This window comes from Hypanus sabinus, chromosome 6 (assembly GCF_030144855.1).
Source record: "Hypanus sabinus isolate sHypSab1 chromosome 6, sHypSab1.hap1, whole genome shotgun sequence".
NCBI lineage: Eukaryota > Metazoa > Chordata > Chondrichthyes > Myliobatiformes > Dasyatidae > Hypanus > Hypanus sabinus.
Window position 1 is genome coordinate 82,038,826 of NC_082711.1, and position 16,794 is coordinate 82,055,619.

At 39.5% G+C, this 16,794-nt stretch overlaps 1 protein-coding gene across 2 annotated transcripts in view; it reads right to left on the reverse strand.

The window, feature by feature from the left end:
- The window catches only part of erp44 (endoplasmic reticulum protein 44), an 83,576-nt gene that overhangs the window by 9,450 nt on the left and 57,332 nt on the right, over positions 1-16,794 (reverse strand). For both annotated transcript variants that reach the window (XM_059972511.1, XM_059972512.1), the window contains 3 exons: positions 4,495-4,552; positions 4,196-4,312; positions 2,542-2,653 (listed from right to left, as the gene is read on the reverse strand). In XM_059972511.1, coding sequence (XP_059828494.1) covers positions 2,542-2,653; positions 4,196-4,312; positions 4,495-4,552 — 287 coding nt within the window. The remainder of the gene's footprint in view (positions 1-2,541; positions 2,654-4,195; positions 4,313-4,494; positions 4,553-16,794) is intronic.

A 16,794-nucleotide genomic window follows, 5' to 3' on the forward strand; every position in this document is an offset into this window, starting at 1 on the left:
GGATTGATTAAAAGTTATAGATATTTCTCTTGATAAGAAAATTTTACTACTCTGGAAATCCCTTAAAGAGTTGTCAATATTGGTTTTCATTTTTTGTGGAACATTATACTAATATTTTATCAGTCTTGAAGACCTTTCGATACATTTTTTAAAATTTTCCATTGAGAATATTTTAATGTTAACACTTTCTTCAAAGTGACTGAAGGTTTGCAATAGCAAGAGAAAATCTATTACCATGATAATTGAACTACAGTTTCAGTCAGCTTCAATTGAGTCTGAACAATGTAAAACTTCAATAGTTAAACAAAATTGATAACAGTTTTTACAAACTTATAATGCATTACTGTGCTTACCCTCTAAATATATTAATGACATACATGATCTTTGTACAACTTAAGTAAATGATTCAGCACTTGTGAAAAAGCCATTGAAATTGGTTACATCTCAACTATTCCCATCCATGTTAACCAGGCAGAGCTATAAACACCCACCGGTTTTTACAATGTATAACGTGTTTCTGAGGAAACCTATGTGAGGTAGAAAAATCTGTCCAGCTGAAACACAGTGACCCTGTAGGTTACAGTATCTCAGTCTTCATTCACATTCATTTTTTAAACATAAAGGGTTTTTAATCTTAAACCAAACCATACTCCAAATATTAAATACATTGGCTGTGAATTGCTACTTAAGACAGCCAGCCACTCTCGACTTCCCTAGATGTCAAAAATTCACAAGGCCATTTCTAAATATTGGAAATATTCAAATATACAGATTAGAAAAAATAACTGCAGAGGATTTTCTTTAAGGATGTACTATTGGCTCAAGTACTTCAAGATAAAAGTTATTAAAATGCACACAATGTTTTTGATAAAATATTATGTTGATAAAATGTACTTTGCCTACATAAAAACACATGAAGAGCTTGTGAATGTTTGCACAAAGTGAAATAATCTAATTACCAGTCTCGATTGCTTTTTCTTTCACTTAATCTTTTGGTCCAGACTTTTAAAGTTAATCACCGTGCTGGATTAGGAACCCCTTGTCCTCCCTCCACAACTTAATTTCACATTTCCCGTCCCAGGTTTTTGCAATCATAGACCACTTCTCAGGATGCTTTCTATATTCTAATACTTGAAAACAGACAGTAAGATGAAGGATCAGCTATTGTTTTATGAAACAGAAGACAAAGCACAATAGTCTATTGCTGCTCCTGCTTAAGTGCTGCAGTTTTACTTCCTCTAGTTTATTCCTATGAAACTGGTGAACAGTGGGTCCCTCAGTAAGGAGTCAAGTATTATGGGGAGTGGGCAAGGAAGTGGTGTTGAGGCCAAGATCAGATCCAGTCATGACTCCACTAATGGCAGCGCAGGCTCAGAACCTACTCCTGCTCTTTACATCAGCCAGAATTTTTTACAATTCTGTCAAGCACAATGCTCTTCTTCACCAAAAGATCATCACCTTCAACTTTCCGAACCCACCTCCAACTTTTTCCTTTTGAAAATCCTACTCATCTCTCAATACTGAGAAAGTTTATATTAAAGTAACAAAGCAACATGGTTTAAAAAAAGTTATTTGTTGCCCTTCACTTTTTAAACTTGACTGTAGCTGCACCACACAACTTTCTTTCCATACCTCTCCATAGCAACTTCCTCACTGCCTCCATGCCTACATAATCATAATCAGAGAACACTCTGCAATAGCTCTTCTTGCCAGTCTTGCACCATTATCAGTGTTCCCAAGGATCCAACCTTGACCCTTATTTCTTATCTAATTTCAATTCCCTGGCAAAATTATATGGAAAAGTAGAATCAATTTCTACTTGAATGTTGTTTAGATATCATCTCCCTGTATTGGGAAGGCCAAAGTCTGAGTTTGGTCTCTGCCATTCAGTTCTCTAGCCATGGTATCCAATTTTCTTCTCACTGTAGCCCAAGGCTGAATTGGACTACTTACATATAATCAATTGACAAGGTATTTCTGTTTGGGCTCCCCAATTCGATACCAGTTTCAGATCTAGAGGTCCAGTACTCAAGATCTTTCTCACAAGAAGTCTTGCTTATCCATGATCTCATATACTTAAGCTAGTAATATCATAAAATTAAGCAATGCCTCAATTTAAAAATTCTCATCCTTGCTTTGTGTCCTTGCCCCTAAATATTTTGTATTTCATTCATGCCTGTCCCTGCTTTTTGCTCTCTGAGTACCCTGGCTGTCATCAGAAGTGGTAGACGTATCTAGCTGCCAAAGTACCAAGCTCAAGGATTCCCTCCTTAAATCCTTCTGCCTCTCCATCTTTCTTCCTTGGAAATATTCCTCAAGATGTACATCAGACCATAACTTCATTCATTTCAATTTCTCAAATTAAAGCTTGCATGGTACCACTCTAAAAAGGGGCTCAAATTTTCATAATTTTAAGCTGTCATGTCATCAGAGTGACTGTTATTCAATGAACATGTGGCTCACAAATAAATCAAATGCTTAAATATACTGCATATCAAAGTAACTAACGAATTAATATGGGGGGGGGGGGGGGGAATTCACCTTTTTCACTGATCAACTGACGTGCAGTTTCATGCTGAAATTTTTCCAAGCTTTCAGTGTCCTCTTTCAAGTGGAACAGTATAAGGAATGGTAGACCCTCTTCAGTTAACTCCTAAAAAAGTTAAAATAACTCATTAAAGTAATCAGACAAAACTAGTGAAATAAACAGTCTCAAATTTGTTCAGTCATATTAGGACACTTAAAAAGAGTAAGACTTTATAATGAAAACCCAGTGACAGCTCGCCCCCCCACCACTCTTTCCATCTGAGCTGCTACACTTAAAATTAAATGCACTTTCAGTCCTAATATGCACAATAGATTATTCCTAATATTTAGCACTGAGTACCATAGTTATTTTGAATTGTTCATTTGATAAACCTGTTATTCAAAGTTTTTGTCAAAGCTTTTCTGTACCTTTTAGAACTGCAGTGACCATCAGCACTGTGACCATCAGGAATGTCTAATCATTCCTGTTATGGATGTATACATCACGATAAGAATGCATGAAATAAGAGTAAGCCATTAAGCACTTTAAGCTGGGTCCATCTTATTTAGTAAGATAATGCTGTACTAACCTCACACCCCTTGATATCTTAAAAACAAAGCTTTATCCTTAATATATTCAACAACTGAGCCTTTTTCTTGGGTTGTGAATTCCAACAGGGTGAAGAAATTTCTAGTTGTTTAGGACCCTTCCCTTACTTAGAAAATGTGCCCTTGTACTCTTCTCTAATCTTGAAAGACACCATTGAATAGAAAAGGACTGAATTATGAAAACTGCAAATTTGAGAGCAGGAAGAAAATAAATCTGAAATCTCAGCCACTCATCTCATTTTAGGTTCCACCAATACAGGTAGAAATTTGGATGTAATCAACTGAAATGACTGTTTGATCATAGTCATTGTCTAAGAGAAATCAAAAGAGCAAGATTAAAATTGAAATAGTTAGGTAACTTGATTTTGCTGTATATTTATCATATGGATTGGTTTGCCCTGAAATTTCAATAGCACATAGATCCAATCATAAAGTCTTTAACAAATATACTGCTGAAAGTGTCCCAACTGGCTGTGTCATAGGCTGGTACCGAATTTGAACATGTGGATATGCAACCAGGTGTGAAGAGTAGAAGATTCTGCCCAATACATTACAGGCACCTCACACTCCACCATTGGTACTATCTATAGGAAATACTGCCTCAAAGGGCAGTTCTCAAAAGATCCCCACCATCCATGCCACCAATGAACAGGATTTGAAGGCTGAAGCTCTTCATCACCAGGTTCAAGAGCCAGCTACTTCCCTTCAACTATTTGGTTCTTGAACTGAGTGGCAAAACACTAATCACTACAGTTTAGCAACAGTATGACCATTTTAATCACCGTGCACTAAAATGGCCTTTGTTCTAATTGTGTTCTCTTAAAATTTTATACAATTTGTATAAAACTTATACAATTTATGTTTGTTTTTCTTATGAATGCTATATAATATGATGTGCCTGTAATACTGCTGCAAGTTTTTCACCACACCTGTGTATACGACAATCAACTCAACTTTGAGACCCAAATGTAGATTACTTTGGGCTGGGCAATGAATTCCAATAATAGACACATAATAGAAACTCCATATTTTGTCAGAGCACAACATACAATGTGCTTACCTCCCCATTTTCGAAAGTGATTTCTCTAACCAATGGAACACATTTATCTTGAGTCCAGGCAAATGAGAGGTCAAAGTTGGTTAATGAACCCAAATATACCATATCAGGGATATTCTCCTAGAGGAAAAAAAGTATACATTAAACTCATAGCCAAATAAAGTGACAGGCTGAAGCATAGAGCTTAGCTGAACTATGAAACTGTTTCTGAATGATTGTCAAAAAATGAACTGAAACAGAATTTTGTGCAAGCATAAGCTGAATAACTAGAATAATTACTGGTAAAAGGCCTGTGAACCTACCCCAGGTGGTTTGTAAATTACGTTGTCACCACTATATCTCTCTGGTTTTGCAACACTCCTAAAAAAAGGAATTAGAGCAATCAGAGTGTATATCAATCACAGTAAATCCAATGTTTTATTGAAATTTAGTCAGAAACCACTTGTAAACTGTTATCCGAGTTATACCATATAAAGCAGAGTCCAATCAATCTCATGACTAAGATAATGATTTAATAGAAAAATTAATGAAAAATGTATTAGTTTATCCAGATGAAGTAAATATTTTCTCTGAAACCAAGAATACTGCCTATATTTCCAAATCTGATCATACTGCAAGTGAACATCACAGAATTACATGTACTGTATATCTTGTGGTTTTGCATACGAGATAAAACACCATTTAATACTAAATTGGAAAATTAAGAACAATGCCAGCTTTTAAATGACTCGTTTTGGAACCCAATTCTTTTTTAGTAAATAATAACATTTATAGTATGATAAAAAAAACAACTGACACAGACTGAAATTTGACAGTCACCTCCATTCCCCTTTGAATTTTGCCACTATCCTTTTAAAGATTATTCCACATCATAGAAACTAGTTAAAAGCCCAACTGCTTCAATCTTAATGATGTTATGTCCTCTGACTAACAACACAATTGCACAGAAGAAGAATATTCTTGATTTGCCTCATCACATCCTCAATGTTTTTTTGGTTCCTTTTTTGACAGATTTTTTGTAATTGTCCTTCAGAAACAAAGTAAAATGATGTAAAACATGTCAAACCAACTTTCTTGCATCCTGTAAAGCTAAGATAGACAGTCAAAATCTTCAACAAACTCTCTCATAAGTGGAAGGTTCCCTGTTTTGATGTGCTCAGGAGCCATATAATGTTAGCATCAGAAAAAGTGGAAATTGATTAAGTTTAGGAAAACACATAGGGTTGATTTTCATCCTGAATCACTCAGAAAATCTATCCCTGTATTTCCTGACAGCAGCTACCTACAGAGTCTACAGCTGCCATGTAATTGCTGCATTCACTACTGGGAACCAACTCTGCTCTTAAAACACATTGTGGCCCAGCAACATACAAGGCTACCATGGAGGCAAGATGAAACAGATAGGGTCATCCAGGTGCAATAGTTTGGTCTGGTGAGCATCTGTGATTTGAATTGCTGAAGCCAATTAAGGGGCCAGTGACAAATATTTTGAACTGAGGGGAAACTAAAAATTTTCCAGAATTTACTCCCCATTTTACTGGGAATTATAAATAGAAGGCATCAGTCACATATGTAAACCACAACTTGTCAGTAAACGTGGATATCACTTAATGACTGATAGATTCTGAGCATATGCTAGCGATATAGAAATGCCATTACAGTTTCCCCATGGTCACTGATCATCTCCACATATTCTGGTGCCAACACAGCATGCCCACAATGCTCGCCAGAACACAGCATGACAAGCAACAAAATATCAACAGCAAAACAAGCCCGGTTCTTCCCTTCCTCCCACACACATACACAACCCTCTAAGCCCAAGGCAGCCAGTCTTCTTCAGCCTCCAGTGGACTCCGAGACATTGGGCTTCGAGTTTTCCAGCAGACCCTGAGATTCAGAGTCTTGGGGCACCGACCAATGGTCCTCGATTTATATATACAACCACAGGACCCGCCAATCACTGAACACTAGGCTCTGGAACTTGCTGACACCATTGGGGGGAGGAAAGAGAAATGATCAGCCCTCATCCACAGCTCTGCCAGCCCAACAACCAGTCAGACATCCTGCCCCACAAATGTCCCACAGCTGCAGCAATGCCCTTCAAATGTGGACCGGAGACTTAAACTCCGGACTGCCCTTTAATCTTTATCCCCCCCAGCAGTATAATGAAATATATATACACAATAATAACCCTCAGCATTACACATCTGGTGATGGTCATCAAATATTTTTTATGTCATGTTTAATATCCATTAAACCCAATTTTCCTTGGATTACTTTTGCATTGACAATGCAGTGCTCAGGGCTTTTTGTCGTGTGAGTGTATTGTTCAAAACTGTATTCCCCTGGATAAAGGCTCCCTTCCCACAGCAACCCCCACAAGACACACAGGGGAGACTAGCATCACTTTATCCAACAAAACTGCAAGCAACAACATTCATCCTTCCCTTCTGCTCCCTGCCTTATCATTAACCCCCAACAAGATGTCAACATTTGACAGGTGACTCAGCATGGGCCAGCTCTCGAGCCAGTTCTTGTAACTATGGCATTACAGACAGGGCTCATTCTTCGCTGGGGCAGTCTCCATTACTGAGAAGTTAAGTTGAATGTTGCTTCTGAAATTAGGCAGCAGAGATCTGGTCAGTACTTCCCGGTTGGGATTCAGTTTCTGTATACAAATTGACTAAATTATGAAACTGAAAGCAATATACTCTATAGTAATCAAAGGGGATGGTCACCTTACTTTTAACTGCAATAAATCCTATCAGATGGAACTGGTGTGTGTCCTACTGGGTCCAAAATTCATTGACCAAGTCCTGTGATTACTCCACTTTCAGTTGGGTCACCATTAAACATCTACTTCCTTCTGATGTTTATTTAAAATTTTAGTATAATTTGGTTGATTAAGCATTCTCATTCATTTAAATAATTCCTTGCAGATTAAATGTAAAAGTCCATGAATGACATACATGTGTGTGCTCTGCATAAAGTAAAAATGAAAATAAGTGCAAACATGTTATTCTTGGCACCCTAATTTCCTTTCAACTAGTTTTAAGTTTTAGCGTTACAAAACACAACCGTGGCAACAAAGAAGTTTTAAGTGAACCTTAGATGACTACCTGTCAAAGCACAGGGATGTGTTTGAGTAAAAAAAAGCAGTGTTTTGAAGCAAATGAAATAGCTAATGAGAAGGGAGTGCCAGTTTTGCTGAGTGCATTGTGTTTAAAGACATAGTTTGCTTAGAAGTTTGATTGCTACAGCCAAACCAGCTGAAATGAGCTTTTTTGATATTATGGAAGTAATATCAGAACAATTAGAAGTGAAACCATTGTTGATTGCAGAATGCTTTAGGTTTCATGAGTAGTATTAAAAGGAAGGACAGTTGATTTCAGCTTGTGACTAAATTAGAGATTGAGTATCATCAGTTTAGTGGTTGGCTAAATGATGCACTGGGAGATCAGTTAGTTAGTGGAATCTTGCAAGGAAGCATTCAAAAACAGCTCAGCTTACATCTAAAAAAAAACAGTTGAAATAGTTGTGTCAATGGAAACAGCAGCTGGAGACGCAACTGAGTTGCAGTCAAGAATGAAAATGAGCATGAACAGAACTGCAGTGTCTAAGAGAGGAAAAAACAGCCTAGCTGAACAAATTACATTACCATTGTGGCAGAGATTCATGTACGTTAGACAAACAGTAGGTTTAAAGGTGAACCTTGGAGAAAATGCAACAAAGTAAGACACATTCAAAGAGCACATGATAGAGAGAAAGATAAAAATTGTAGTATCAAAAAGAGCACCAACTTGCATGCCGTTGATGAAAAATCTGATAGCGATTAGAGTAACACAGGACTCAGTAGTTTTGAGATTTACAATGTGAAAACTAATAGGACTCAAGCAATATGGCTTACACCAGATGTGAACAGCAAATTAATTAAAATGGAACTGGACAATGGTTCTGCTGTTTCAGTCATTCCACAAAATGAGTTTGCATGGCATTTCAAAGATACTGATCCGAAGCCTGAAGGTGTCCAACCAAGAACTTGTATTGGAGAAAAGATATAACTTGTGTGGAAATGACATTCATAACAGTGAAATACAATATCCAACAAGCCACACCGGGCTTGTATGTGGTTACAAACCAGAAGGGCCAGCATTGTGGGGATGTGACTGGCTGAGACAACTACAACTTGGTTGGAGATCAATCCACCATGTGCATGCCACACCCCCTGCAAAAGAGTCAACTGAAAACAAATTAAGAAAAGTACTGGATGATGCCACAGCAACAGTCCAAGGATGACAGTTGAAAATTCAGGTAAAATAGCATTAAATGAAAATTCCACATCCAATTTTTTCAAAGCTGCTCTGGTTCCTTATACCATCCATGATAAAGTAGTCAATGAGCTAAATCACAGAGAGACTGAAGAAGTTCTTTCCTAGGTTGAGTGAAGTCCACGGGGCAAAGCCAGTGGTCCCAGTAGCCTAGAAGAATGGGTCTGTCAGGATCTGTGGTGATTTTCAGGTCAACATCAACCCAGTACTGAACGTAGATCAATAGCCTCTACTCGGGATAGAAGATAGCTTTGCAATCCTTTCTGGAGGAAAACACTTCAGCAAAGTGGATTTAGCTGAGGCCTATCTACAGATGGAGATGGAAGAAGGGTCCAAAGTATTTCTCACCATAAACACCATAAAAATAGCCTTATATTTGGAGTAGCATCTGCACCTGCATTCTGGCAAAAAGCCAGGCTGCTCAAGCACCACTGTTACTGGTAAGGATGACAAGGAACAATCCAAAATCTCAAGAAAGGCAAAGGAAATAGTGATGTCAGATACTACTCAGACATTATGATCCACATTGACCAGTGAAGCTTGTCTGTGACATCTCACCTCATGGCACAAGTGCACTCATGTCACCTGCTATGAGTTATGGAATGCCCCATAGCCTTTGCATCACATTCCCTCACCACCACAGAGAAAAATTATGCACAAATTACACGGCAAACCAAATGTCTGGAATGTGCAGCTGAAATTCCAGTTCCCACATTTTTATCCAGTGCTGGGATGAACTTGCCCTTGCTGGGATTTGCTTTATGTAGGGATTGAAACTTGTTGTACCATTCGAAACTGATATCTAAAGTATTGGAGAAGCTACATGCCAGCCATCTAGGTGTGGTCAAAATGAAAGTGTTGGCTCAAAGTCTTGTCTAGTTGCCTGGGATAGGATCAGCAGGTTGAGCAACTTGCTATGCATTGTTCGGTTTGCCAACACATCTAGAAGATGCCAGAAACAGTCACCTCTCCATCTTGGAGAACTGCCTGCATTTCTCAGAGGATTCATGGAGATTTTGCTGGACCATTCATGGGCACAATTTCTTGGTAGTAGTGGATACAGCGGCAATAGGCCAGAAATGTTCCTAATAATGTCCACTGTAGCCTCACACACTATTGATGTGTTGAAAAGCCTCTTCTGAAAGATTGGTGTTCCAGAACACTTAGTGACAATGGACAACAGTTTTTTGCCAAATGGTGTCAGTTATTCCTGACAATGACTATTACACCTGCACTCTACCACCTAGCCACTAATGGTTTGGCAGAAAGGTTTGTCCTCAGCCTAAAGAATGTCAGCACCAACACCGAATCAGCAGCTTGATTTCCTCCTTGCACACTAAGCTGTTCCTGGGTCGTCCCTTGCACACTAAGCTGTTCCTGGGTCGTCCCTTGCACACTAAGCTGTTCCTGGGTCGTCCCTTGCACTCATGTTTGGATCTCTTCAAACCCATTCTCAGGGTATGCAGAACAAAGAGCTGAGACAAACTGAAGGCTCCTCACAGTCCTGACGAAGGGTCTTGGCCCAAAACGTCGACAGTGCTTCTCCTTGTAGATGCTGCCTGGCCTGCTGTGTTCCACCAGCATTTTGTGTGTGTTGTTTGAATTTCCAGCATCTGCAGATTTCCTCATGTTTGCTCCTCACAAAAGGTTTAATATTTCACTCCTGGACAAGCAGTTCTGGCAAGGGGCTACAGAAATTATCAAAAGTAGGTACACTAAAAGATCAGGGACAGAACTGGACCAATCTCATACAGTTAGAGATTGCATCTGATATAATCTGGAGACAACACATCGATCAGTTGAGAGCGGAGTCAATTGTTAGACAAGAAAGGTGGCTACTGCTTTCAGAACCACTTCCTGCAGTCCCAGAGTCAGCTCCTACAACCATCATGGAAGAGGCCCCAGAATCTGAGATTCTTTCACAGCAACAAGTCTCACTTGCAAAGCAGAATGATCGCCCTCGTCAAGAAAGACATAATTGCACAGAAGTAAGAAAGCCTCCACAGCAGTTAGTTTTTAGCCCTGAATGAAATTTAAAAATTGACTCTACTGTGGATGTCTATATACAGTACTGTGCAAAAGTCTTAAGCCAATGTAAATAGAAGTTCTGTAAAGCGAAGATACTTCCAAAAACAATGAAATTAATTGCTAAATATGAAAAAATACTATAAATAGCAGTAAACAGTAAAAAACTAAATCAAATCAATATTTGGTGTGACCATCCTTTGTTCTTAAAACTGGATGAATGCTACTAGGTACATTATTGTGCAGTTTTGTTAAGAAAATTGGCTGGTAGGCTATTCCAAGCTAGAGAACTTGGCCACATTTCTTCTGCAGACTTTGTCTCACTTGCCTCTGTCACTCCTGGTAATCCCAGACAGCCTTACTGTTGAGAACTGGGCTCTGGAGACCAGACCATCTGAAACCATGTTAAAAATAATAATCAAGGGTGCCTAAGACTTTTGAACAGTTCTGTAGCAAACATGAGGAAATCTGCAGATGCTGGAAATTCAAACACACACAAAATGCTGGTGGAACACAGCAGGCCAGGCAGCATCTACAAGGAGAAGCACTGTCCGCGTTTCAGGCCAAGACCCTTTGTCAGGACTAACTGAAAGGAAAGATAGTAAGAGATAGTAACAGTTCTGAAGTAGTGTTATATGGTATACTGTAAAAATATACATGTTGAGATATATTCCATATCGAATTGAAGTTTATAGCCAAGAAGGGAGCAGTGTTGTGTACAGGCAGTTTCCGAGTTACCAACGTCCGACTTATGGACAACTCGCACTTACGAACGGAGGGAAGAGAATGCCGTCCGCTATTTTAAGTTGGATCATGACGCCATCTTCCATTTTAAGTCGCTGCCGTTAACAATGTGTTGAATGTGTAACTTTGTATTTGGCTTAAATATTTCTTAGCAAGATTCACCCTGATCCCCTTTTCCAGTCAGCACCGCCCCCACTTGTTCCATTTAACCCTTCTCAGTGCGGGTGGTGTTTAGGACCCTGAGCAGCACAAGACCTGCCATCCACGACTGCCGCTGTATTTTTTTTTTATATAAAGTGCAATCATGAACAATAGCCAGATCAGAAATGCTGATCAAGTCAACTAGTTTCTAAAGAGAACTCTGATAGGCCAATCAGACGGTTCACTGCTGCTCAGCAACAGAACATACAATCTGCAGTTTTCTGTTCCATTGATGGAAAACGATTGCCATTGAAAATAAAGTGGAAATAATAAAGCGATTAGAAAGAGCTGAAACGCCATCGGTCATCGGAAAAGCTGTAGGCTACAGTCAGTCAATGATCGGAACAACATTAAAGGATACAGGTAAAGGATAAAAAGAGAGCAATGGAGCATGTGAAAGGCCCTGCCCGATGAAAGCTACAATTATTACTAAGCAATGCAGTGGTTTAATTAATGAAATACATACGTTTCTTAAGTGTTTTATATGCATAGAAAGGTAAAATATATACTAAGACAAACTTTTGACTAACTGACGCTGAATAATACCGGATGTACCTGTTCTGACTTACGTACAAATCTAACTTAAAGATGGACTCAGGAACAGAATTCGTTTGTAACCTGGGGACTGCCTGTATTTAATATTTCAGTAATATTTGAGCAATATTGTAAATATATCGTTCAAGCATTCTTGTTCTAATAAATAATTTAATTTGGGTTATATGTAAAAGTACATGAATGGCATACATCATCATGCCACATCATATGTGCACTTAACTTAAAGCAAAAATTAAAGTAAGAGAGTAAGTGTTATTCCTGGCTCTGTGTTTTCCTTTCCATTAGTTTTACGTTTTGGAGTTACAAAGCACAATACCTTTGTCCCCCGGTAGAGTAACAACACCTCCATGCGATTCCCTAACCCATTCAATCACCCTAAATGTACTTGTGCTTTACTCGATTACTCAAGTACATTGTAACAGTAGTCACTGACTGGAATTGTCTGTCATTTATCCTATCCCTCCTTCCAAACTACTGCACTTATTTTTTCCCCCTGCCAACTCATTTCCAGGCTTTGTTCCAAGTTTTCTCTCTCATCTTTAACATTTTCCGAGGTTCTTGATCTTTAACCGTCTCACTTCACATGCTGCCCAACATAAGATTTCCAATATTTTCTACTTGTTGGTCATCAGCATCCCAAAACACCTTGCCTTAAACATGGCAGTAAGACAGCAGTTGAGATATATCCCTGCATTAATGAAGTTGGCAAAATTCTACTATATCAGGATGTCGATGATTAAATTATGGGGGCAACTTGGAAGATTTATATTAACTTCAGTTTAGAAGGCTGATGGGCTCTAAGAAAACCTTGCAACCTTCCAAGAAAATCTACAAAAAGCTGAAGGTTTTTGTGTTTGTGCTGGCTCTTTGATTCATTATCAAGTTTGGAACAGGATGTACTTGTAACTGAAAGCTGCATTTATTTATCAGAATTTACACCAGATTGTGTTTGGAGACAAGGTACACCGAGTATTCAGTAAGCTGGAACCTGCTTATTAAACATGTAATAATCAGTGGTCCTTCAAACAGATTTTTCTCTAAAAGTAAATATTATTCATAATTGGTCCAGTAAACAATGGGCATGCTATTACCTTTATTCACATAAAGCACTTCAATATATGCCCTTGCAATATGTCAATATCACTAATGATTCATTCTTAAACACTGCGTCAGTGAAATGTTTGAGAGGTTATTACCCTCAAATACCCAACGGTGTCTTCCTTCAGAGCCTCTGTAGTTGCTGGATCAAACTTCATTGTGGCTCTCAATGGATATTCCTGCACTTCAGAGCATGCCAGTCAGCAGCATGTTTGCAGCATCAGATTTGATGAAATCTCCTTGCACCAAAAAGGCCAAATCTCAGGCAGACCATCTTTCACCAAGTTGATCTTCCAGAAGCCAACTTCTGATTCTCACAAATTTCCCTAATTTCAATCCACTATAGGCAGTGCCATTCGCAGAGTGATGTGGAACTTCTTCCATAAACCTCATTCTGTTAATATCTAGTTCAAAAATTCTTAGCGAGTTTACTATAGAAGGTTACTGGTATTTCCAGTAATTGGCCTTAGCTCTTCCTAATGCAAAATACAAAATAATTGTCTAATTCTACACCGCTATTGATGCTTCAGGGGGAATCAAGGGAAATGGGGTTAATGCAAGAAACTGGCATTCACACAAAAGAACAGCCGGGAACTTGTTGATTGGCAAAGCAGACATAAAGGTCCAAACAGCCTCTTGGAGTTTCCATTTTCATATGATTTTGAAGCAATGCAGTTCTATCCATACCGACTGATAGATTAACAGTTACCCAGAATAAATCTGAAAAGAGCAAGGAGGGAATATGAATGAACGGATGAATGAGTGACAAGAGGGATGGGTTGCACCTAAACAGGAGTGGAGCCAATATCTAGGCCGGGAGGTTTGTTGAAGCTACCCAGGAAAGTTTAAACTAGTTTTGCAGGGGGCTGGATAACAGAGATCCAGGTCAGTAAGTGAAGGATTGGGCCAGAAGGTAGATGTCAGGAAAAGTATTAAAAGGCAAAATTGAAATAACAGGCATAATGGGTCAAATAGTTTGAAGTGTGTATATTTTAATGCTAGGAGTATTATGGGTAAAGGTGAAGCATGGATCAGTAAATGATGTTGTAGCTATTACCAAAACTTGGTTGAGAGAGAGGCAGGATAGGGTGATTAATGTACCAGGTTTTCAAAGTTTTTGAAAACATTAAGGAGATAGGGGCTGGGGGAGAAGAGGGCTGCACTAATAATCATGGACAATATCACAGCTGCATTCAGGGGAGACTTAACGAAGGGGTCAGACACAAGAGTCCATTTGGGTGGAGCTCATGAATAGGATGGCTGACTTCAGAGCGAAGGCTCCCAAGTTCGAATCCAGACGGCTCCCTAGCACGCTTTCCATCCGTGCTGGGTTGAGCGTCGAGCTAGCAACTCAGCCTCGTAAAAACAAGAAAGCCTGGTTAAAAAAAAGATGCTGTCACGACAGCGTCCCAATGACTCCACTTGGAGTTGAGGGCTTTTTTCTTCATGAATAGGAAGGGAGCAATCAAACTGATGGGATTGTACAACAGAACCCCACCCCCCAATAGCTACTGGGACACTGAGGAGCATCTGTAATCAGATTAAAGAAAGCTGCAAAAATAATAGGGTTGCTGTCATGGGTGGGATTTCAAATTCCCTAATAAAAACTGAGACATCCTTATTGTAAGGGGTTTATATGGGGCAGAATTTGTTTAGTGTATCCAGGAAGGTCACTTAAGTCAATAAGTGAATGGTCCAACGAGAGCTGGTGCAGGGTAATGAGCCTGGCCAGGTGACTGACCTTTCAGTGGGTGAGCAGTTAGGGAACAGTGACCACAAATCCTTAACTTTCAGGATAGTTATAAATAAGGATAGATATGGTCCTTGTGAGAGAGTGTCTTAAATTGGAGTAAGGCAAATTGGGCAGGAACCAAGAAGTGTTAATTGTGAAGACTTTTTTTCTGGCCAGTCCACATCAGACATGTGGAGGGTGTTTAAAGATCAATTGCAGAGTACAGGAAAAACATGCTCCTGTTAGAAGGAAGGACAGGGATGGAAAGATGAGAGATCGTTGGATGTCCAGCGAGGTGATGAATTCGGTCAAGAAGAAAAAGGGAAAGTATGCAAAGCTTTGGAAGTTAGGATCAATGAAGCACTTGAATATAAAAGAGGGAATTAGGAAAGGCAGGAGGGACCATGAAAAGTCCTTGGCAAGTGGATCAAGGTGAATCCCAAGGTATTCTATGCATACATCAAGAGCAAGATGACAACTAGGGAGAGGGTGGGACCACTTAACAATAAAGGCCGGGAACATTTGTTTGAATGAAGAGTGTGAGGTACTTGGACTACCTTGCTTCAGTATTTACCTAGGAAAAGGACATGGAAGACCACAAGTTCAGTGCTGAGTGTATTAAATATGTTAGAGCATTTAGAGGTCAAGGAGGAGGAAGTGTTGAGCCTCCTATTAAGTATTAATGTGGACAGGTCTCCAGGGACTGGTGGGATTTACCTCAGGTTACTGAGTGAGGCAAGGGACAAGAGTGCTGGGCGCTTGACCAGTATTTTTGTGTTCTCTCTAGCTACAGGTGAGGTTCAGGAGGAATAGCAAGTATACCTCTACTTAAGAAACAATGGGAAATCTTGAGAACTATAAACCAGTTTCATGTAAGTTGTAGGGAAATTGCTGAAGAAAATTCTTAGCAATAGGATATATGAGCATCAGGGAGAGCCAGCATGGCTCTGTGCATGGCAGTTTGTGCCCTACCAACTTAAGGATCTGAGTTTTTTGACAAGATGATGAGAGAGATTGATGAGGGTAGGGCAGTGGATGTTGTCCACGTGGATTTTTAGTAAGGCATTTGACAAAGTCCATCGTGGGAGGCTAATCCACTAGATTAAGATGCATGGGGTCCATGGTGAATTGGCTGTTTGCATTCAGAACCAGCAAGCACATAGAAGGCAGGAGTGGTTGAGCTGGAGGTCTGCAATTAATAGAATTCTGCAGGGACTTGTGCTGGGACCTCTGCTGTTTGCGGTGTAGATAAAAGATCTGGACTGAAATGTAGATGGGTAGGTTAGTAAATTTGCAGGTGATACCAAGATTATTGGAGTTGTGGACAGTGTAACGACTGGCAAAGAATACAGCACAATATAGATCAGTTGCAAGTACCAGCAGAGAATTGTCAGATGGAGTTTAACCCTGATAAAATGTGAGGTGTTGCACCTCGGTAGGGCAAATGCAAGAAGAGAGTATACTGTTAAGGGCAAGATCCTTAACAGTGTTGATGAGCAGAGAGATCTTGGGATCCAGGTTTATAGCTCCTTGAAAGTGGCTGCACTGGTTAAGGTGGCTTATGGAATGGTTGCTTTTATTAGTTGAGACATTGAGTTCAAATGTCATGAGGTTATGTTGCAACTTTATAGAACTCTGGTTAAGTCACGTCTGGAGTATTGCATACAGTTCTGGTTGCCCCACTATAGCAAGGATGTTGAGGTTTTGGAGAGGGTGCTGAAGAGGTTTACCAGGATGCTGCCTGGTTTGGAGGGCATGTGCTATCACAAGAGGCTGGATAAACTTGGGTTTTTTTCTCTGGAGCACTGGTGCCTGGGGGAGATCTGCTGGAGGTTTACGAGATTATGAGAGCCATTGATAGACAGATTGGACAGAAAGTATCTGTTTCCCAAGGTTGAAAGGTCCAATACTAGAGTGCA